At 37.5% G+C, this 23,282-nt stretch overlaps 1 protein-coding gene across 3 annotated transcripts in view; it reads left to right on the forward strand.

Annotated features, from left to right (window-relative positions):
• Window positions 1-409: 409 nt before the first annotated feature.
• LOC110963917 (CREB-regulated transcription coactivator 2) overlaps window positions 410-23,282 on the forward strand; it is a 46,277-nt gene continuing 23,404 nt past the window's right edge. Inside the window, exons 1-5 of one of the 3 annotated variants that reach the window (XM_051956837.1) lie at window positions 410-669; window positions 13,796-13,897; window positions 16,509-16,625; window positions 18,107-18,168; window positions 21,986-22,054. In XM_051956837.1, the coding sequence (XP_051812797.1) occupies window positions 496-669; window positions 13,796-13,897; window positions 16,509-16,625; window positions 18,107-18,168; window positions 21,986-22,054 (524 nt within the window). In that variant the 5' untranslated portion in view covers window positions 410-495. The remainder of the gene's footprint in view (window positions 670-13,795; window positions 13,898-16,508; window positions 16,626-18,106; window positions 18,169-21,985; window positions 22,055-23,282) is intronic. The other 2 variants (XM_022212444.2, XM_022212445.2) reach the window with 2 other exon arrangements.

Consider the following 23,282-nt stretch of genomic DNA (forward strand, 5'->3'; position numbering starts at 1 on the left):
TGCAGGACGGAGCGCTTCAGGCGATCCTTTATCCCCTCAGCCATCAGACTATATAACTCCTCATAGCTCCCCCACCTTCAACTCGCTTGCCCCTTTTATGGTTTTTATGGGTGTTTTTTTATTTTATTTTATTTTTTTTACATGTTTTATGTTTTTACATGTGACGATGTTTTTATGTGTTTTTTGTAGTGTTTTATATGAGCTGCCGGATACAACAATTTCCCTATGGGGATAAATAAAGTATCTATCTATCTATCTATCTATCTATCTATCTATCTATCTATCTATCTATCTATCTATCTATCTATCTATCTATCTATCTATCTATCTATCTATCTATCATGAGACACAAAACGTTGGCGCTGCAGAGACTTTGGCGCAGACTGGCTGGTGTTGGCGGTGCTCAAAAGTCGGTGTAGAGTGAGCCCTCTCGCTCTCCGCCTCTCTGCTGAAAATCGTTCCACTACGTCAAGTCGTCCCGTCCGCTCGGTGAAGATGTCTGCGACGGGTTCAGGCGGCTGCGGACCCGGACCCGGACCCACCTCGGGGACCGGCTCCGGGGCTTCAAACCCCCGAAAGTTCAGCGAGAAGATAGCGCTGCACACCCAGCGGCAGGCCGAGGAGACAGCCGCCTTCCAGGAGGTCATGATGGACATCACCTCGACCAGGGTGAGTCTGAGACGGAGGCAGGAGGAGGAGAGCTGCCCGGAGGAGCGGAGGCCTCGCCTGGGCTTGTCAGGCTCCGAGATAACGTTATCTGCTGGCGCTGCCCGGCTCTCCGCTTGGATTTGGAGCTTTTCTAGCGAATTCGACGTGAACACGACACAGTGTGCAGTTATTTTGGGATGTTGAGTGTGAGCGGGACATGTTGTCGCCTCTTGTTGTCCATTTCCGATACGTCGTTAGCGTAGTTAGCCTCGTTAGCTCGCAGGGCTAACTTGGCTTGTTTACTATGTTACGTCGCTGTCACCCTGCTAGCGCCGAGAGGACATCCCGCCGAACTCCGCTCAAAAATCTGGCACTTTAACTTGGCGTTACTTAAAAACACCTATATTCAACAAACGCACACAAACTAATATATTGAACGAATTATGTTGTCCTCCTGGTGAAATCGGCATTAAGTTCATGACTGTTTGAGCTAACTTTAAAAACTGTCCCTCCTCTTCTAGTGGGTCTAATAACGAAAGATGTGATTCTTGTTTTTTAATAACGCCGTAGCCGTTTTGAATAATAGCTCCCATAAGTGTATTTTCCGGCCTCATTCATCAGCTGTAGGCTCTTCTCTGGATTTCTGACTTTAATTTGTCATTTTTTTAATTGAATCTGGCTGACGGTGTCTGCATGCTCGCTACGACGTGATAATGGAGGAGTTCTGCCCAGCTATCTTAATCGTAGCCTGTTATCTTACGTTAACAGCCAGTTAGCTGTGTAAATGTGAAGTAATCGCCCGTTTTCTGAGTGAATTTAACAAACATACAGTGGATGTTGGCTAAGTTACTATCAGCTACACCAGGGTTCGTTGGTTTCTGGCTACTTTATATAAAAACACAAACGTCAGCCCATTGTAATGTGTTTTAGGCATTTTTAGCATCACACAGATGTATTAGATAAACACTTGTAAAAAGCTAAGCTGGTCTTTAGTGTTCTGTTTTACTGTCTTAGTCTCAAATGTAGAAAATGTGGGGCTGAAAGTTAGACAGGTTTGCTGCTGATTTAATTGCCATTTCAATTATTTTCTTAATAAATTTAGAGATGCATTTGGAAGTAAGGCTGCAGCTAAGGATCATTGTCAGTTATTTTCTAGATGAATTAATTAGTTGTTGGGTCACTAAAATATCACGGAATAATGTGGATCAGTGTTTCCCAAAGCCCACTATGACAAAATCGTCCAAAGATAAAGTTTTTCTTAAAAACACTCAAACTGATCACTGATTGTCACAATATTAAGCGACTAAATTACAAGTTGATGACTATTTGATTAATTGTTTCAGCTCTAGTCTTAAGAGTTGCTGCTTTTTAAAAAAAAAAAAAAAATCCCATAGCATTAGAAATTAGTTGGTTTTGGTTTGTGAAGACATAATTTTGAGCTCAAGTCTGTAAAAATAAGTGATGTTTTTGTTTTGAATGTGAAACATGTTTGCTGGTGTCCGAGTTAAATCAGGGAAATGAAAATAAACTGAATCTAAGCATCATTTGAAGCCTTCTTTAGCTGCTGTTATTTGTCCTGCTGCAGTAAAGCGAGAGTTATTTTAAGGATGTTATGTTGCAGCACAGACGATCTCAGGTGTGATGCTGTCGTCTTGTGTTGCTCAGGTGCTTTATTAAGTCCAGCAGCGTCGGACCAATCGCAGCGTGGGTTTGCTTCGCCTCACTGTTATTAGCTGCCGTCTGCCTCCCAAACACAGATGTGGCTTCAGGCGAGAGTGCCGTCTCTGTTCAGACAGCTCACACAAGGCTCCTCGCTCATCTGGATTATTGTTACCGAGTTCAGTGTCATGTATTTTTATCTCTGGCTCCAGGGTTGAGCGATAACACAGAACAGTATGAGATCATTTTGCAGCATTTGCACCATCTCTGGATGTGTTAGACCATCATGAGGCGCGCTGTAATGCTGTGATTTTTGGATCTTTGCAAGAACAAGTTAATGTTTGCAGATTTTCTCAGTCTTCTTTGTTGGTAAATAGATTTTTGTTTTAGGTTCTGGACTGTTCATCCAACATAAACAAGATGTTTAAAATGTCCCCACAGACTATTTCTCTTTTGATTATAGTCAGAAAACCTAACTTTAACTGTTGAGTCGGAAAAAAAATAGCTGGCTGCAGCCCTATGTGATGTCATCGTACCAAATGAGCGGTAGTCTTTTTATCCAGAGGATTATATTTATCAGTTTACAAAGTATGGTTTAAGTATTGATAGTCAGTCAAAAATTGTTTAGCCATTTAAACTTCGAGCAGTTTCTGGTGGCTTTTTTGCTTCTATGACATTTTTCGTCACTGCGGGCTCATTTTTAACTGTAATATAAAGTCTGGCGCCTTTATGGAACAGAACAACCATGGCTGGAAGGAAGAAAACTCTGAAATGTCTTCTGTGCAGAGTGACACAGTTATAGTGACTGAAATCAGAAAAAAGATAGAATGAAAGTAGTTTTTTTTTTTTGAAAATGATTTATTTTGCAAAAAATACAACCCTGGAACCAACATGTCCAAAAATAAATTTAGAAATAAATGCAACAAGCTGCTACAATATTTGTACTATTAGCACCTCAATTATCTGTCCTATATTGCATTAATGCCAGTTCACAAGTTGATTTTTATATATTTTATTTATGTTACTTTATTTCATGTATAATGTATTTTGATCCGTTTTTAAATGTGGGGCGCTATTGCAAAGGTGTGAGAAAAGCGTCTTTTTGGTACCTCTGAATGTCCTGGATATATAGAGAAATTGACAATAAAAATATTCTATTCTATAGATATTTAACATTACATTTTAATTATTTTTATTGCATTTTAATAGTTGTTTCCTCTCAGCTCTGTGACAACAGCCTGCAGTCCAGCCGAAAACTCTGAATTTTTGCTGCATGACTTTTGGTCGCAGCAGAGTCAATCATGGCTTCACGATTGTGACAAGGACCTCTCAGTTTTTATTTATTTACAAAATCTCATTGGAGCAAAGAGTTTATTTTTGGCACATTTTTTAAATGAGACATTTAGTGAGATTTGTCTCCTCTCTGTTCTGTGGATACACATGCTACAGTTCACCTTAAAACTGATTTTTTTTCACATGACTGTTGGTCACACCTGAGAAAAAGTAGCTTCATGGTTGTGTCAAGAAGCTCAGAGTTTTCTGTTTTTCACAGAATTTCATGAGTGCAAACTGTTAATTTTTGGTGAATTTTTAAATTTGATGCCATAATTTGGTATCAGAATCAGAAAAGCGTTCAAGTGGTGTGTAGAGTTAGAATACTCAACAACAACAACAGACAGTAAAAAGGAGAGTCACACGGTAAAAGAAGAACTGTAGAAATCTAAATCTGAGAAATTCTAAATGAAAATGCTGCAAGAAGTATATGAATATGTGTGAAATTTATGTTTGCATTTGCAAATGAGATATTGCCTTATGACTTGTGCACTAATTTTCATAAATGTCAAGTGAAATAAAAATCCAAGTGTGTATTTTAGATGGCTAGTCTAAACAGAAGAGAAGTTATGGAAAGTAAGTGACCACCTTGCGTTTGGATTTTTAAACTGTCCTCTTTCAGTAGGTCAGACTTGGGCTGCTCACTACTGCATTTGTAACTGGATGTAAATTTAATTAAAATCAGTTACAACAGTTATAACTGGAGTTTGACAAATCTAAAAGCAAAAAGTGGCCAGAATGTTGCAGATAACATGCAGTATAAGAAGTACTGTATGTATAAAAAAAAAAAAAAAAAAGACAGAAATTTGCTGAACCCTCCTGTTGTCCTCATTTACGGGCACCAAAAAATATTGTTTCTTTGTCTGAAAAAAATCCCAAAATTCAGCAAAGAAATTCCCCACATTTCTGAAAAATTGCAAAACCTTCAGGAAGAAAATTCCAATAATTCCTTAAAAGTTTCCCTTAAAAGGTTTTTTTGAAATCCCCCAAATTTGGCAAGAAAATTCTTGTAAATATTTTTTAAAAATGAGTAAAAATCTTCCAAAAAAATCCTAAAAATATCTAAAGTGATTCCATATACATCAGTAAAACTTCTAATATTTTCTTTAAGAACATTAACAAAAAAATCAACCAAAATCCAGCAAAATTCGCTGGATTTTGGTTGTTTTTTTGTGAATGTTCTGAAGAGACATTTTTAACATTTCTTTTTTCCCACCAGAAATGTTCAGATTTCCCAAAAATGTTGAAAATGTGGACATCAGAAGTTTCACTGTGAAAATATGTTTTTTTTCCCCCACATTTTCGAACTTTAAAATATGTCAGTTTTGACCCACAGGACAACACGAGGGTGAACCAGGGTAATAATTATAGTTTAAATTGCACTATCCCACCTTGTTATTAAGATATTGCACATGAGGTTGAAATATTTTCCGTGTGGATGTTGGATGTCACAGATGAGTAGTTTGGAAAGTTAAAAATGATCTTTTTTTGCAGTTTCTGGCTGATAACCAGTGTAATCTGGATTAGTTTTTATTGACTTATTCTTTTAAAGATAAATTGCCTTTCAGGAGGCTTGGCATTCTCAGCTTTTGTTTCAGTTTAGTGCTTCTCATTCTTAATTTGCCACCAGCAAGTTCATCTAGTTTCACTCCTAAAGAGGACGTTTTTCCTCGTGAAGCAGGACTTCATGTTGGTATTTTTGGGTGTGGTGGTCACATAATGTAACGTGGTTTGATGCGTATTTTGATAACGCTTGAAGTATTTCTTAAAGGAAATAAGTCAGACTTTATCTGATCAGAGAGGAAGCCTCGGTGTTGACTCGCAGCGTTGACCGTGCTGCAGACAGTCAGGTTTCACTCTGCAGCACCGCTCATGAGCGTGTGAAATGATTTGTGTTTTAGTCGTGAGCTGTGCGGCCGTGTCTCTCACACGCTTCAGTTTGTTTCAGTTTCACATGGCAGAAAGGCGACGTGATGCTGGTTTTGATTCTGCGTCACAGTTTCTTTCCTTTTAGTGTCTGTAAAAAGGCACATTTTCTGATTCGGACGTCATTTATCGTTTTTGTTTTTGGTTGATATTTACATTTATTTTTGTGTGATTTTACTAGTTTATTTATTACTATTTTACATCAGCATTTTAAACACAATAATAATATTAACAGTTATTTTTTTTGTTGCAATTTTTTATTCTTAATATAAATAATTTTTCTTACAAATAACATCAAATTGTCCATAAAAGATTACTGTTTGTGAATTTAAATACTTTTTAAAAGAATGATTTTCTCTTTGTACAAAACATTTTTTAACACTTTCAGCCCTGGTAAATGTTAGAGAATTTTTTGCTAATTGAAATACGCTAAAAATAGTTTATTTTATGGTCAAAAATGGTAAAAGAGTTAATTTGTATTTGTAGAAATAGACATTTTTGGCCTGTGTTGTTTATTTATTGCTAGCATGTAAATATTTTTTCCTGTGATTTTTACAAGGTGTTATTGTTAAATTTAACAAAACAAACAAAAATAATTACAGTTTAAAGACTTTTTAAAGGTTTTTTTCCAGCGTACTCTAAATGGCATAAACAGCATTTTAAAGTCGAAAAATTGAGTTTGACTGTGATAATTATGTTGGACACCACATGATGTTGGTGTCTAGTGAGTCGGTACAGAGAGATGTAGTGTTTGAATTCACAGAAATTTTAATTTGCCAATAAATTTCTTTTCTATTTTTTATCCTGTTTAATGACAAGTTAAAGTTTGATGTCAGTGTGACCGTTCTGCATCTCCGTTTGTGTTCCTTGGGTGCTGATTTGACCATAGGCACTGTCGACTGGTTCTGTTTTTTATGTTGTCGCCTCAGAAATACGATAAAATGTGTAACAGCACTGATTTGATTTCAGAAAACAAATAAAGTGTATCAGAGAGAAACTGTATATAGACACAGAACAGCTTTAACACGGAGCTGCTCACGGCGACACGCACACTGACACAAAGCAACGCACACAAAAACACAGTGATACACAAGTGCAGCGACACAGCGGCACACAGCAATGCAAAGTAACACAAACATACGTACAGCAGCAAGGCGACACACAGCAATAATACAGCAACAGACAAACATGGGAACACACACTTAAAACACACAGCGACACAACAACATGCATTAACACACTGACACACAGGTACACACTGTCATGTACTAAATGCACAGCAACGCAACGACACATAAAATGCGCAGCAACACACAAACACAGCCACATGCATTAACACACAGACACACAGGTACACACAGCAACACATAAACGCTCAGCAAGCGCACACCAACACACAAAACATGCAGCAATGCACACTGACACAGAGCGACAAGCAGCTACACACAAGTGTGCATATAGAACACACTTAAAATACACACATTCCAGCACTAATACACACTGACACACGAGTATACACACACACACACGATACACATAAAACACACACCAATACACCACAACACACAACAACACAAACCAAACGTATAAAAACATTTTAGTTCAGTGTAGTTCAGCTCCGTGCAGCCAAACAGAAGAATAGTAAACCGATGTTTGGTTGGTGTCTGGTTTGTTGTAGTCAAAGTGTTTCCTGATGACATCTGATGTAACTACACAATCAGATCACCACCACCAGCCAGAGGTGGTTAACATCACGCAGCCTGCATCACATGTCTGGTTTTGCCTAAAATATAAAATAAATCTATAAATATATTCAGGGATGTGGACATAGAAAAGCAAAAGATCTGGAGTCTGACTGGGACCAGAGTTTTAAACGATGACCTGCAATTATCTCTAGTCTCAGACTCTTTACTGAGGAAAGATGTTCTGGTGGTGATCCAGAGGTTTAATCAGATTTAAATCGACCTGGATATAGTAAAGCCACACATCAAGTCACAGTTTCAGCCTTTGTATCTTTTTATTTTTTAAGTTTAAATGCAAACTGGGTCTGATTTACAGTTTTAGTGGAGGGGTTTGCATCGTTAGCCAGATAAAGCTGCCGATTCAAATTTTACAACTTCATATTATGACTGTATGAATCAGTGGAGCCATTTAGCTCCAGTTTTAGCCTCCACGGCACTGCTTTATTTACGACTGCTTCACTCAGTATTACGCTGACAGCATCAAACTCCAAAGAATTCTATTTAAGTTCTGCTCACAGGGTGGGAGTATTTGCTCTTGAGATATACAGCTCCAGGCAGACATTATAACAGAAAATTGGTCTCTGAATTCCCCAACCTCCCCAATAAAATAGGTATTTGTCCATATGATGTGTGAAGTCGTTATTATTAGAGGAGAAGTGGTGTCACATTGAGAGCTTTCGTCAATCCGCCCAAACAACATGGTCACAGGACTGATTTTAGAGCCACATTCAGGATTGAAAGAATGTTTGGCAGCTGGAAGGAAGATTATTTTCTCATTTGTTTGTTAGAAAAATAATGATATTTTATTGGTAATTTTGAATGACCTTATGTGTTTTAGAATTCTATATAACCTTCTAGATCCCAATGTTAAAAAAAAAAAAAAATCTCCAAAATGGTGCTATTCATCAGCCACAAACTCTAAAAACAGCAGAACATTGTCAGATTTTCAAATCTACAAGCCATTCTGTCGGAAAACTTAACCAATACTCTGCTTTAAATTGTGATATTGCGTCAAAATCACTTTATTCTGCAGGTTTCATTTTAAAACTTACAAAGAAAGTGTTTACTCTGACCAGATTGTGTAAAAGAGTAAAAATTGTGAGCTTTGTTACGCAACCGTGACTGACTCAGCTGTGACCAAGAGTGATGTGATAAAACTTCTAAGAGAGAAAGGAGACAAGTGCATTACACATGCCATTAAAAAAATCCCCAGAATTAACCAATTTTTTCAAACAAAATTCAGTAAAAAAGCTACAAATTCTGAGCACCTTGAATCCACCATTAAGCCATGACTGACTCAGCTGTGACCAACAGTCATGTGACAAAAATAGTGATTGTTCCAGTTTGTCAGGTGAACTGCAGCTGTGCTTACGCAGAGCAGAGAGAAGGTGGGTTGCATTACATGTTTCATTTATAAAATGACTAAAAAAATAAAGCTTTTGCTCTAAAAAGATTCAATGAAAACCAAAAAATTCTGAGCTCCTTGCTGCAGCTGTGAAGCCATGACTGATTCAGCTGTGACTGACAGTCGCGCAACAAAAATTCAGTGGCTCTTTGGCAGAACTGGACTGAAATGTAGTGACAAATTAAAATGAGAAATGTGATTACAGGGAGTCCTCGGTTTACAGCATCCTCGACCTACGGCGTTTTGTTGTTACGTTGAAACAGGTTACGTGGAACTAGTTGGAGCTAGTGGAGGTTACGCAGCGCTGTATGACGGCTTTGTTTACGTTCTCCGGTTGTACGCCACCTTGGATTGTGCTAAATTCCCTCCTAACTTTTGCCCTTAATGTTGGCTCCCAAGTGTAAGTCAGACTCTTCTGATGACACTGTTTCAAAGAAAAGGAAAGCCACCTCCATGTGTGTCGTCTTCACTGCAACGTAAAAGCTGCAGCTATCCAACTAGTTAAACTCGTATGCACGAAATGAATCGTGAGTCGCACCAAACTTGACTGTGGCTCTTGATACACATTACAGCGTGAAAACTGCAACAAAAACAGAATAAAACAACATAAAAACATCTAAATAAATCCTTTTAACTTCACCAGTAAGTCCAAAAATGAAATTAATTCCTTACAACATTGCCTCTGTGGCATTTCCAAAGTAAAGCACTGTGTGTAAAGTTGAACATCAAAATAGCAGACAGGAAGTGACAACTGTCAACAGACAGCTTCAAAATAAAGTTGGAAAAACTGCAGCATATTCTTTTATCTTCTTGTAAAAACGAAAAACGAACAACAAAGGTCAGGCAAAGAAAACCAAAATCAAGAGAAAATATTACAAAAATGAGACCCAAAACAACAAAAGAACAACGAGCAATCTAGTATTTTACTTAATGATCAAAACAACTTGTCATAGTGTAGAAATTATTTAAAATGAATAGTTTTACAAATTTACAGTTTGCAGTTAATGTCTTCTCTGAAATTTTAGCACTTTACTAAAGCACTTTAGCACTTTAAAGTCGTCCCGTCGGCTGGATTGGATGCTCTGACGGCCTGGTTTTGGCCCACGGGCTGCATGTTTGACACCAATGTTTTAGAGGGTTCTGGTTCTTTTGGTTCTATTTATTCAGAGACCCCTCATGTCTGATATACCAATTAGTACATTATTGACATTATGGCCAGTTTTGTAAATTGCTTAATTTCCGTGATTTCACTCAGTATCATCTGTAAATTAACAAAATTAGGGAACAAAACGGTACATTCACAAACTGTTCTTTCCCAAATACTGCTTCACTGAAGGATTTGTGTCGCTGATAAACACGATGAGCGGTTCTGTTTTGGACGACCTTCACTTTACTGTCACACCTTCAGAGTCGTCTGAATGCATTTTCAGTCTGTTGTGTTGATGTTTGGAGGAGTTCTGAAACACGTCTCTGTCATGTTTGTGTTGCGTCGCTGCATTACAGAAGCTCTGCTGCATACAAACAGTGGTTACTGTACGTTTGTTGGTTGTCAGGTTTGTGTGAGTCATCGGGAGGTTTTGTTGTTTAGGACAAACGCTCGTCTTCACTCTGCTGGTCTGTTGTTTCCACCACCTTCCATACCAGACTCTGTGGCTGTAAACTGTAATGATCTACACACTTCAGCTCTTTTTATCTGTCATTTTTTCACATGTAGAGCAAAACAGAACAGAAATCTTCACCCAGAAACAGACGACTGCTTATTTATTTCACCGCTAGACAGAAAAATATCAGTTCATTCAGTGATGCCGTTTAGAAAATGATAGAATCTAAATTTCTGTCGCTCACAGTTTTCCATCTATGAGAACCTTTTCGTCTCGTACTGGAAGTAGAGATGCTCGACATCAATTATTTTTTACAATATGTTATATTCTTCAGCTCATTTTTGCAGATTGCTGGTATATGCACTTTTTTTTTTTTTTTTTTTTTTAAGCTGTTCCAAGACAACATTAGGTCAGTCCTTTAGAGGTCTTAACTTATTATTATGCTCACTTCATAACAGCACATGTGTACTGGTGAAAATATGTTTTTTGCAGTTTTTAGCTGTAATTTTTGAACATGCTTTTGAACTGTTTGTTAAATTACAGACAATATCTGGTAAAAATATTCTTTTACAAATTAGCTGTGGGAAAGAAAAACTGACTAAAATGTAAACAGCATCCACATGAAAAATCAGCAAGGTACACATAAAAAATAAAATGAAAATGGAGTTCTGTTTGACTTTTACTGTCAGCCTCTTGGTGTTTTTACAAAAACTCGTGTGATATCACATGATGTTTGAATTCTTTCAATTTGGACACTGATTTAGTGTGTGAGTAAAATCGCTCTCTATTTTCAGCCTGTCGATGATGGTGTGACTGTTTGCAGACTGAATGTTGATGTTTCCAACAACACTCTTGACTGGTTTTATATTTTCTTAGACATTTTTAGAAATATGTGTTTCAAAATATGAAACAAAATCAATTTGTACATCAAAATAAAATAGTAGAAAAGCAGCCAGCAGGATAATAGCTTTGCATAGTTAACTTTAATCTTATATATGAAGTATTTAAAGGAGATGTAAAACCAGTCAGGGTTGAGTCCAGCTGTGATAATGTTTAAAACCTCCACAGAAAAATGATGAACAACTGAAACCGGATGTTTTTTAACCTTCTTCAGTAAACGGTGTTTGTCCAAAATTTCCTGAGACTAAACATAAAGCTTTTAAACTGAAAAATGTACACAAACAAAACTGCAATAATGGAGCAAAACCGTGCTCCTGGATTGAAACCAGGTTTTTCCTCTTCTTCCAGCTGAACATTTTACAGCCTCACAGAGTTCATGACGAACACACAGAAGTGAATTTGTCTCAGTGCTCCAGTTTCCTCTGTCTAATCAAAGCCCTGAGTCATTTTCTTTTCACAGAATGGTTAAACCTACAATAGAGTTTACTTTGGGAATGATTGTCCTCCTGGACAATGATTAGTTCTCTGGAAACATTCAGCATTTTGGCAACAGAAACGTTGAAGGCGATGTCGAAGAATCTGAGTTTGTTACGTTTAGAGATTGTAGCGGAGTTTTGCAGAGAATCCAAGGACAGAAGCAGATAGAGGACAAGGACACAGAGATGAAATGAGTTCATCTCAAACTGGGCCTCAGTGTGCTGCTCACTGCCTCCACACGCTGCTCTCATGTATTTATAGGTTTGCAAACCTCGACAGTTTCCTTCACGTTCTCGGTCCATTCATTGTTCAATGAGCTAAATCTGCTTCACGCTAGGTTTAAAACGCCCCCACACAGCGTGGCTTTTTACTTGGTTCATTTCTTTGTGGTTTTTTTGGGTCCCCTTGTGGAGGTTTTGTGTCTTTGTGGTCATTTTCTGTCTCATTGTAATCATTTTTGGTTGTTTTGCGTCTATTCGTGGTATTTTTGTGGTAATTTTGCATCTGTTTGTAGTGGTTTTGTGTGTTCGTAGTCGTTTTGCATCTCTTTATGGTTTGCTTTGTGTGTATTTGTGTTTCTTTTATGTCTCTGTGGTCATTTTGTGTCTCTTTGTGGTCGTTTTGCTTCTCTTTATGGTTTTGTGTCTGTTTATTATAACAAAAAGTGAAAAAAATTGGTATTTTTTTACATATTGACTATTAAAAAACAACAGCAGTGAAACAAGAAACAGGCTGTAAATAATGTCCACATCAAAAGTCTGTATTTTTATGTATTGTATTTCAGTCTTTTGCAATGCAGGACTGAAAGAAATCCATTGTAGTAATTGTATTTAACTGTATTAGACATATAATTGTATTCAAGATGTTTTTTCCCCCTAATTTTAAAAGAAAATCATGCATATTAAGGTGTGAAAGTGTTAAATGATTTTCTGCATTTTTTTTTACAGATTGTCATTGTTTGTTTAAATAAAAAAAATAGACACCACTTGTTGATATCTCGGTAAAAAAAAATCTTTTTACATGTTAATCCTCCAAAAACACAAAACGGGCCAAAACTATAAATACTGTCCACATCTAAATCTGCGTGTCTTTATAAATGTAGATATTATTTAGAAAAGCATTAAAAATACATTTACACAGTACAGTACTCCACCATTTCTAGCACTCTTGTTGACAGATTTTTCACAATTTCTTTTTTTGTGTTTTTTTTCCCACTGAATTTTTAACAGTGTAGTGACTGAAGGAACTTGTCAGCTGTTCAGATGGTTTTGGCGATAAATAAGCACAAATACTTTAAATTACTGGTGGACTTTTAACCTACGCAGGCGTCACTTTTCGTTCCTGCTTGTGCGATGTGGAGCAATAGTTAGTGTCAGTTGTAATGCTGGTGACGTCTGAAGCGACGCTGCCGTCACCGCCACTCGCTCTGATGAAGGAGGTTCAAGAATCATTTACATGCAGCTCTGTGGGACTGCCAGAGGTGACGGAGTGCGTGCTGGGAGTTTTGCTCAAAGGATATCCAACAGTGGCAGGCTGCAGTGGATGCTGCATTCAGGGACATGATATAAGTGGTTTTGGGGTGTCAGAAGACTAATCAGTTACTTGTCGGCAACTATTAACTTGGTAACTGATAAATACGTTTTAGTAATTTTTCTAATAAAACTGTGAATGCTGTGAGTGCAGCTTCTTAAATGTAAATATTTTCTGGTTTCTTTCCTCCTTTATTACAGCAAACTGACTGACTGTGGACAACAGAAGATAAAAGATAGAAGATAATTTGTTTGTGGTGTCACGTGATTTTAGCACACATCCAAGAGAAACGGCGATTAAATCTATTTCTGGCGCTCTTTAGGGCAACAGCTAACAATTATTTTCAATAGTGATTAATCATCTGATTATTTCTTAGATTTATTTATTTTTTTATATTTGAAGTAAATCAGAGATGGTTGACTGTAAGGGTTTGAGATGGAATTAGGCATGGCTGATGCACTAATAAAGCGTTTCAGGTGGAGCTGAGCCACTGATCAGTTGGACCTGATGTGTTTGTTGTTTAAAGAATCGGTTGATTAACGATGTACTTGGTATTGATTTTGTGTTTGTTGCAGCTGCAGGCCCAGAAGCTCCGTCTGGCCCGGAGTCAGGGTCCGTACTACGGCGGCTCGCTACCCAACGTCAACCAGATCGGCAGGAACCCGCAGGACTTCCAGGTGACTGAACACCACCGTGGCCTTTGTTTCAGTTTCCCATTCTGTTTTTCTCTTGCACTGGACAAAATGCCCCTCTCAAAACAAGAAAAAAAAGGAACTTTTACCTTGACATTAGTGAAAAAAATCTGCCAATAGAACAAGTGAAAAATGGCTTGGTAAGATTTCTTGAAATAAGATCTATTTAGATCTTAAAATTAGCTGGGAAAACGTATTTTAAGCTATATTTTACCAGGATTGTCAAGCTTAGGTGTCTTAAAATAAACCAGACATGCTTTAAAAAAGCAGCAGTTTTTCACTCAAAAACAGATTTTTGCTTTCATGTAACCTCCTAATTTGAGATGTATTAACTCTCCTGTTGTCCTCATTTGCGGGCACTAAAAGAAATTCTCAAATTTCCCAAAATTTCCAAGTTTCTGAAATTTTGCAAAACCTTCAGGAAGAAAACTTCAATAATTCCTTAAAGGTTTCCCTTGAAGGTTTTATTTAAAAAAAAAAATCCCCCAAGAAAAATCTTGTAAATATTTTCAAAAAATAAGTAAAAATTTTCCCAAAAATCCTAAAGATATCTAACGTGATTCCATATGTATCAGTAAAACTTCTATTTTCTTTAAGAAAATTCACATAGAAATCAAGAATGATTAAACCTACATGTGAATATTCTTCACAAACATTTCTAGCATTTCTTTTTTTCCACCAAAAAATGTTCCAAGAATTCCCTGTGAACATAAATTTTTTTCCCCTGCATTTTCAAACTTCAAAACGGGTCAATTTTGACCCCGCAGGACGACACGAGGGTTACACTTATTTTGAGTTTTCTTGTAAAATGCAACTCAAAACAAGATAATTTCAAGATTGTTTGACTTAACAAGATTTTTAAGATGCACTGTCTTAAAACAAGTCCGTCTATCTTGCTGAAATATCACTTGTTAAGTGAATTTATCTTAAATCAAGTGGGATGAGACGATCTGACTAAAAATGAGACAAATGGATTTGGTAAGTTTTTGCAGTGTACCATTTCTCTCTTAATCTTAATTCTGGCTCCTGGCGTCTTTTAGTTGGTAATTTATAGATGAGTTTAGCTCATAAATGTGTCTCTGAAGTCAGATAACATCACTGACGGGTACGTTACAGAGCTTCTGAGAATTAAAAGTACCGCAGGTCAGGCTGATCAATCTGCTGAATAAGAACATTTTGCTGAGTCATGTCGATCTGCAGCACATCTGAGTCATCACTATTTCCATGCAGAGCCAAACTCATTCTGTAATGGAAGTTTGTCATCAATATCAATCTCCATTTGTCTGCCTCCTCCTCTTCCTCGTCGGTCTCTGAGTTCAGAACAAGATGGTATGAATCTGGCAGCAAGCACAGGAAGGTCTTTGACTTCTTCCAGTGTGTTTCTTTCAGGTTTTCATTTTCTGAAAAGTGTTTTTTGTGAAATCAGCTCAGTTAGAAAGCAGTTTATTTCAGGTCATTATCTGTGGGTTTTCTCATGGGAGCAGGTTTGCAAGCTTTTCATTTCCTTAGTTGTGAGTTTTTATCCACCAGTTTGCTAAAATTTCATGTGTCTCTTTTCTGTGCTTATGAAGGCAAGATGGTATAAAAATGGCAGGAAAAGCAAATTAAAAATGTGAAATTTGAACCTTCCTCTGTGTGATTCAAAGACAAAATATTCATTGTATGAGGGTAAATTTTTGCGTAACTTCATTAAAAATACAAAAGTTTTTATGCATAAAACAATCTGCTGATTCACATTAATTCAATTTGGCAGATTTTTATGGATTGGCGCAGATGCTGAGATTAGTGTGGAGCCACTCAGGCTGCATCCACAGAGAGACGGGGACCAATTTGTGTTACCACCATGAGACAGTCATCTATGATCCATTTACATTTTTCAAATCCAGAAGAGAATTTTTTCTGTCAGTGTTTGTGTGAGACTGAATTCTGAGATTCTGTTAGAGATGACAGGGAATTAATCTGGAGGCACAAAACCAAACCCATAAGTATAATTTAAAACCAGTCCAGACCAAGTCTAACAGCAATCCAAAAACAACTTCAGGTCTCTTTAAAAACTAGTCTAAAGCTGTGTAAGCCTGAAACCAGTAAAAGTCCAACACTTTGTCCAAAATCAGTCCAAACCAAGTCCAAGCAAAATTTAAACCAAATCTAGAAGCAAGTCTACAACCAGTCCAAAATTAAATCTACAACCAGTCTAAAGCGGAGTCCAAAACCAGTCAAAACAAGACTAAAAGCAGTCCAAAACCAAATCCAAACCAAATCCCACACAAGTATAAAACCAGTTCAAACCATGTCCAAAGCCTGAACTAGTCAAATCTAATCTAAAATTAAGCCTGAAACCAGGAAAAGTCCTAAACCAGTCCAGAACAAAGTCCAAGCCAAGTCCAACACTAAATCTACAACCAGTCCAAACCAACTCTAGCACCAGTCTAATGCCAGATTATTGTTGTTTTAATCTACGATAGACGTTAAAAATACATTGAATGTGTTACTTGGGTTGTTGTTCTGTCTGTGTTGTCTCGTCTTGGGCACTCTTTATACTCCACTGAGGTGCATTAGAAACCGAACACAACTGTTGGCTCTCTCTGTGTCTCAGGGCTCCTTCCCCTCCACTCTGGAGTCCAACCGGTCGACTCGGCATCACGGTCTGGTGGAGCGAGTCCAGAGGGACCGCCGCTTCATCTCGCCGGTCCGACCGTACCGCAACCGCCAAGTATCCTTCATGGTACTGTCAGGTGTTTTCTCAGCAGAAATGAGAAATGGTTGGATTACTTGGGGACTATCTTCAGCTGCGGATAAATCTGACTGTAGTTTTCCTAAGTGATTTAAGCAACAGACCAGCAGCTTCAAATGTGGTTGTTTCTGTGAATCAGCTCTGCCGTGCAGATATTTAATCTAGTTTTAAACGTGCTTTATGTCCTCGTGTCAATATGTGGTTTTAAGCTGCAGTGGCCACACAGCGTGCTTTTTGTTCCATACACACTCCAAACATTGATCCTCCATCCTGCTGTAAATGGATAATTTACTGCAGGCCTATTACTGAATGGAAGGATTTTTATGCCCAGAAGAAACCTCTGACAATGAAAAGTTGTCCTGAGTTTCAGTTGCTGTCACTCTGATTTATTTTTTAGTCAGTTTTATGAAACATTATACGTTTTTTGTCCTTGTTTTGCATGTCTTTGTCTCATTTTGTGTTTCTTTGTGGTTGTTTTGTGTCGCTTCATGATTATTTTGTGTCATTTTATGGTCATTTTGGTATCTTTGTATTAATTTTATGTCTCTTGGAGGTCGTTTTGCTTTTGTTTGCGGTTGTTTTGCACATTTTTGTGTTTATTTAGTGTCTCTTAGTGGATGTTGGATTTTTTTGTCCATTTGTGATCAGTTTGTGTCTCTTCATGGTCGTTTTTTCTCCTGGTTATTTTGTGGTCTTTGTGGTCATTTAGCTCTTCTTTGGGATCATTTTGTGTTTCTTTGTGATTGTTTTGTGTCTCCTAATGTTTTTTTTGTATCATTTTGTGTCTCTTTGTGGTAATTTTTTTCTCCTTGTGGTTGTTTTGTGTGATTTTCTAAACGTTTTGTGGTTGTTTTGCATCTCTTTATGCTTGTTTTGTGTCTCTTTGTGGTTGTTTTGCATCTCTGCTTGTTTAGTATCTCTTAAAGGCCATTTTGTGATCATTTTGTGATCATTTTGTCTGTGTAGTTGTCTTGTATTCCTTTGTGGTCACTTTGTCTCCTTGTGGCTGCTTTGTGTCTCTTTGTGATCATTTTTGTCTTTTATGGTTGTTTTCCACTTTCATCTAAACTGGTAATTTGAAAATACACTGGAAACACAACCAGAACCTCACAGCAAACCCTCACAGGTTGAGATGGAAAACTCTGAACAACAACAGCAGTGAAAATGTAAAAGAAGGGAACGTGTTCCTGAAACAGTTTGTTCTGTGGAGCTGCAGCAGAAAGTGTGAATGTGTGAAGGAGGCTGTTGATTATGCTGTTAAAATCTGTGATCTGAAGTCTGAGCACAGACGTGGCGCTGTGTTTATTTAACTTTTACTTTTTAACGTTTCACTAGAGTTCAGTGGGAAATGGGAAAATGAGAAGTTGGAATCATAGTGAAACCAGCCGCCGTCTGTCCTGCTCAGCTGAAAAAGAGAAGTTGATGAATGTGTTTGTCTCCTTAACCTGCTGCCTCCTCAGGTGGACAACCCTCTGTACAACTCAGCCTACCTGTCGCCGCCGCCCGACCCCAGCTGGAGAAGGTCTGTTCGCCTCCCTGTTGTCTGTCTCCACTGAGACCAGGCTGTCCACAGGGATGCCTGTTTGTTCATTTCTGAAGCATCTTGTTTGAGTCTCTGCTGCTGCCGAGCCTTTCTGAAGCCTCTGTGTCGCCTCAAAGTCTGGTTTCTTTGTACAGAGCTTCAGAAAACACACGAAAAGTCTGAAAACATTTCTCTACTCCATCTTAGAAAGCTGGATCAAAAATTGTAAATGATAAATATTTGGCATCCCATTAAGGTGCATCCCAGCTAGAAATGTTTTATTCCTAAAATGTTCTAGTTTGGTTTTTCTTTAGTTCCTAAAATATGCTTCTTAATAGAGGATACCTAAACACGTTCTAAAAATGTTTGGCTATAGCATTGTTTGACATACGTTGTTAAGACGTTTTCAGTATTCGGGTTTATCTTCATAGTTTTTAGCATTGTGCAAATGTTTTATAGATTCATTACCATTTTCCTCGACAGGAAAAATCCCAAATCAAGATGTTTCACCTTTTGTTAATGTTTTAGAAATGTTGTGAGGCTTTCAACTAATAATATTATGATCAAACAATCTAAAAGAACAAATGACGTTTGCCGCACCCACTAAATTTAAAAATAAAAAAAAATGTGTACATATACAGGCGACACTTTTCTATAAGCCCCAGGTGTCCACATTGTAACATGAGATACACCCCCTGTCAAAATGTTTTAGGACACTGTCTCATTCAAATAAAGTAGAACCTGTCCTACAACTTTTGACAGGGGGTGGATTTCATCTTATGGATGTGATCAGGGAAGGACTCTGATCATACATGTAAAGTTTCAGGCAGATTGGAGCATGTTCAGGGCATTTACACAGCATTTGAAATTTCATGGTGAAGGATCAAAATTCCAGAGGCTGCCATGGACACGCCCTTTGACTCTGGAAAAAGATTTTAATAACTTTGGATCATTAAGGCCTCCTGTATGTACTGGCCGAATTTGAGGTGAATTGGAGTTTCCCCCTAGGATGAGTTCGCTCTAGAAAAAAATGAAAAATGGGCAAAATCTGACATTCAACGCAAAACAGCTCACTTCCTGTTGGGTTTGGAATGTGGCTGTCACTGACTTTTTTGTTCAGCCTGATGTGCTGCATATGTGTACCAAGTTTGGTAGATACACCCCCTGTCAGAAGTTGTAGGACGGGTTCTACTTTATTTGAATGAGAAAGTGTCCTAAAACTTTTGACAGGGGGTGTATTTACACAGAAAGATTTTTTAACCTTTTAATTAATTAAATGCTTTTTTTCCGAACAGTGCCAGTAACACGGCAGTAAAATGCACTGAGTCAGTTTTTCATGCTGTCGACTCCAACGTCTCGCCATTGATTCGTTGATGCCAAGCTAACGGGCAGCAGCTCGTTTTATTACTTTGACAGATCGATTGCCTTTAACTTAAAAGCTGCATCATAGGCATTTCTTCGTGTGTTTTCCGTTATGAGGGTGTGTGCATCAAATGCAAAATGATTGATCTGAAGAATTTAGTGTGTTTGATTAAATTTGAACAGTTTTATTGGTTCACTGTGACCTGCTTGGTAATTTATTTGGCCTGATGTGAGGAGGCTAGACATATTGACGACATGAAGCTTGCCTGTAAAAATCTATACGTTAGCCGCATCGTTGTATAAGTCGCAAGGTTCAAAGCATGTTAAAAAAGTAGGCTTACAGTTCAGAAATTGCAGTATTTAAATCCTCACAAATTGTGCCATAAATGTGGCTTTCTATAACCTGCAGAAACTCAGGTTGTCTGGTATCATCGTTGTTTAACCTGGAGCTCTAAATGTCACAGTCCTGAAAGAGAGCAGCAGCAGAATCCAACAAAACTAGAGCGAGGTTTCTGCTGCTGAAGTGTCCTTCAGCAAGGCACTGACTCCTCTGCAGCCTCGCCATGTCTTTCTGTGACCTGCTGACTGGATTACAACCACATGTGGCGACATTGAGGCTTCACAAAGGTCTTGGTGGATCTTTCAAGTCGCACTAACCCCTATAAAAAAACAAAACAAGTAGCATGAAGCTGAGCTGACTTCAGCCGGTGTCTCTGCAAACGTGAGCCGGTTTGAAGAGCTCTCACTTCCAGTTTCTGCCTTGTTTCCCTCCTCTTTCTTATGGGAATCTGCCTCTTGTTTTATTTTCATTTTATTCTATTTTCTTGCTTTCTCATGTGTTTTCTGCCAGTTGCTTTCATTTTCGCCTGCCGGAGCTCTTTGTGGTTTCCTTCTAACAAGACAAAAGCAGTCCTTCAGAGAGAGCCTGGCCTCAGTCCACAGCTCAAAACACACACTAAGGCTGGCAGATGACCTCCAGCTGTTTCCTAAATAAATCTGTCGCTGTCACTTTGTCAGGCCGCCGGCCGACGACAGACCTTTCTGCTTTTGGAGACGTAAACCCAGCCTGCAATCTGAGTTTGTGTCAGGATCAGCACAGTTTGAGTTTTCAGAAGAAAGTGTTTATTCGTTCAGTCGTTGTATTTGTATATCTCGTCTTCTGTGCTGCTGAAGGTTAGCAATCTGCGTGTTTCTCTGCGATCAAACAAAACTCAGTGACTCAGATCCAGTTTCTGCTCCAGCAGAGCTTCCTGTCTGTCCTCATATTATGAGTCAAAGTTAGTCAGATTCATAAACTATTACTTGTAAGGTTAAATGAATTAAATGTGACAGAAAATGTACGTAAAACACAAAAAAAGTAATTAAATCTTTTAAAAAAATGGACGGTGGTGAAAATAATAGCAAATTTCTATAAAAACATATATTTATGGCTGCTTTAAATATAGTACTGTAGTGTAATTTTATGTTTTTTTTTACATTTGCAGTAAACATGTAAATTGATGCTTCATTGCAGTGAACATGACAAAACTGAAGCAGTGCAAAACTGTAAATTAACAATTAAAAACAGAATTTACACATTTATGTGCCTTAATATACATAGTTATTATTTTATATAATGGCAAAAAAATTGACAAAATTCTCTTTTGTATAAATAGATTTTGATGTGGATGTTACATACATTTTTTTCCGGCATGTCTGTAATTATAATATATGTAATAAATTCAGATAATGGTTATCTGTAATTCAGCAAACTGTGAAAACCTGTAAAATTTTAGTTAGAAACTATCCTACTTATACATAATTATTTTAATTGACAACAGTTAATAATAATAATAATTATTATAAATATTAATTCCTGTCATATATATTTATTATTATTAGTAGTAGTAGTATTAATAACATTATTGTTAATAGTAATGATAAAAAAAATAAAACTGGTAAAAAGCTGGAAGGTAGAATGCAAGAATTAAAAAAAAAAAGACTAAAAGCTGAAAATAATGACGTATGTATCATAGTAATTTATTTAAACACAGAAAAAATTGTAATTTTGAAGTCAAACGTTGTAAAAGAATGAATTACTATTTTTAAAAATGCAGATTTTTGTACAAGTTTTGGCCTTCTTTCACTTTATATCTGTAATTTTGCAAAACAGGAAAAAGTTGTAAATTATCAGTAAATTGTTTCAAACAAATTACAGTTTAGGATGTTAATTTTTTTTACGGTGCAGTATCCTAAACATGCACAGATTGGACATAAATGTGGCATCAGGCCTCCCTCTGCCCTTCGCTTGCTGTCTCCCTCCATCTTCCTCGGCTTGCTTTCAGAGCCCATGCTCTTCTTCTTCTTCTTCTTCTTCTTCTTCTTCCTATTTCATTCCTCCCGTTTTAGCTTTCTTTTAATTTTTTTCCCTCCCGCTGGAGAAGAATAACTTTTTGTTCTTGTCGATCACTGAAAGGAATTGGTCTGGAAACTTCCCTGGGGATAAAAGCCAGTTGTTTCGTCTCCCCACCACTGCACTTAACAGGTGAATCCTCCTCATCCTCCTCGTCTTCTGCCTACTTTTACCTTCTTCTTCTTTTCCTGCCGCCGTGGGATCCAATCTTGTCCAGAATTAAAATGTCAGAGTGAAATCAGATTGCCTTTGGAAATTTTTCTGGCTTTTTGAAACATCACTTCTTTCTACACTTTTAACATTCTTCCTTCCATGTCTCACCTTTTCACTTTCATGTCACTTGATCTGCTGTTTTATGTTGTTTTATAGTGTTGATTTTCTCTCTTATGCCTGAATAAATCTTCACAGACCAACACTCACTGACACTAAAGTCATCTGTGTTTTCTTTCTCTTTTAGCTATCTGAACCCTAAGCAGTTTCTGTCTCACTGTGGTATAAACTCCTGCACCTCTTACATTTTATTTTTTTTTTACATAATTTAATTTCACAAAAAGGTCCACAGGTGTTACCAACACCAGAAAGGATGAAGGCTCTGCACTCTGTAGATATTTAACTATTTATTTAGGTTTACAACAACTACAGACTCTGAGACAGTTTTGTTTCATGTCTGTCATTTTCATTGATTGGAGACAATTTTTTTTTTTGTCCCCTTTGTTGTTTTTTGTCTCCCTCCTGGCATTTTGTGCCTTGTTTTGTGTCTCATTTTGTAGATTTTTGTCTCGTTTTGATTTTTTTTCTGTCTCGTTTTTGTTGTTTTGTGTCTCCTTTTTGTTGTTGTCTCATTTTGTTGTTTCACGTCTCATTTTTGTTGTTTTGTGTGTCTTATTTATGTCACTTTGTGTCTCTGTGGTTGCTTCATCGCCACATGCTATAAATATTTAGCTATTTACATCTTTACAGCCTCTTCAAACTCTTGGACTCTACTCTTCTTATGAACTGTAGAAAGGTGTTTCACCATGCTGAATGTACACCCCCTGTCAAAACATTTAGGACACTGTCTCATTCAAATAAAGTAGAACCTGTCCTGCAACTTTTGACAGGGGGTGGATTTCATCATATGGATGTGATCAGGGCAGGACTCTGATCATACATGTAAAGTTTCAGGCAGATTGGAGCATGTTCAGGGCATTTACACAGCATTTGAAATTTCATGGCGAAGGATTAAAATTCCAGAGGCTGTCACGGACACGCCCTTTGACTTTGGAAAAAGATTTTAATAACTTTGGATCATTAAGGCCTCCTGTATGTACTGGCCGAATTTGAGGTGAATTGGAGTTTCCTCCTAGGAGGAGTTCGCTCT

Source organism: Acanthochromis polyacanthus, chromosome 12 (assembly GCF_021347895.1).
Source record: "Acanthochromis polyacanthus isolate Apoly-LR-REF ecotype Palm Island chromosome 12, KAUST_Apoly_ChrSc, whole genome shotgun sequence".
Taxonomy (NCBI): Eukaryota; Metazoa; Chordata; class Actinopteri; family Pomacentridae; genus Acanthochromis; species Acanthochromis polyacanthus.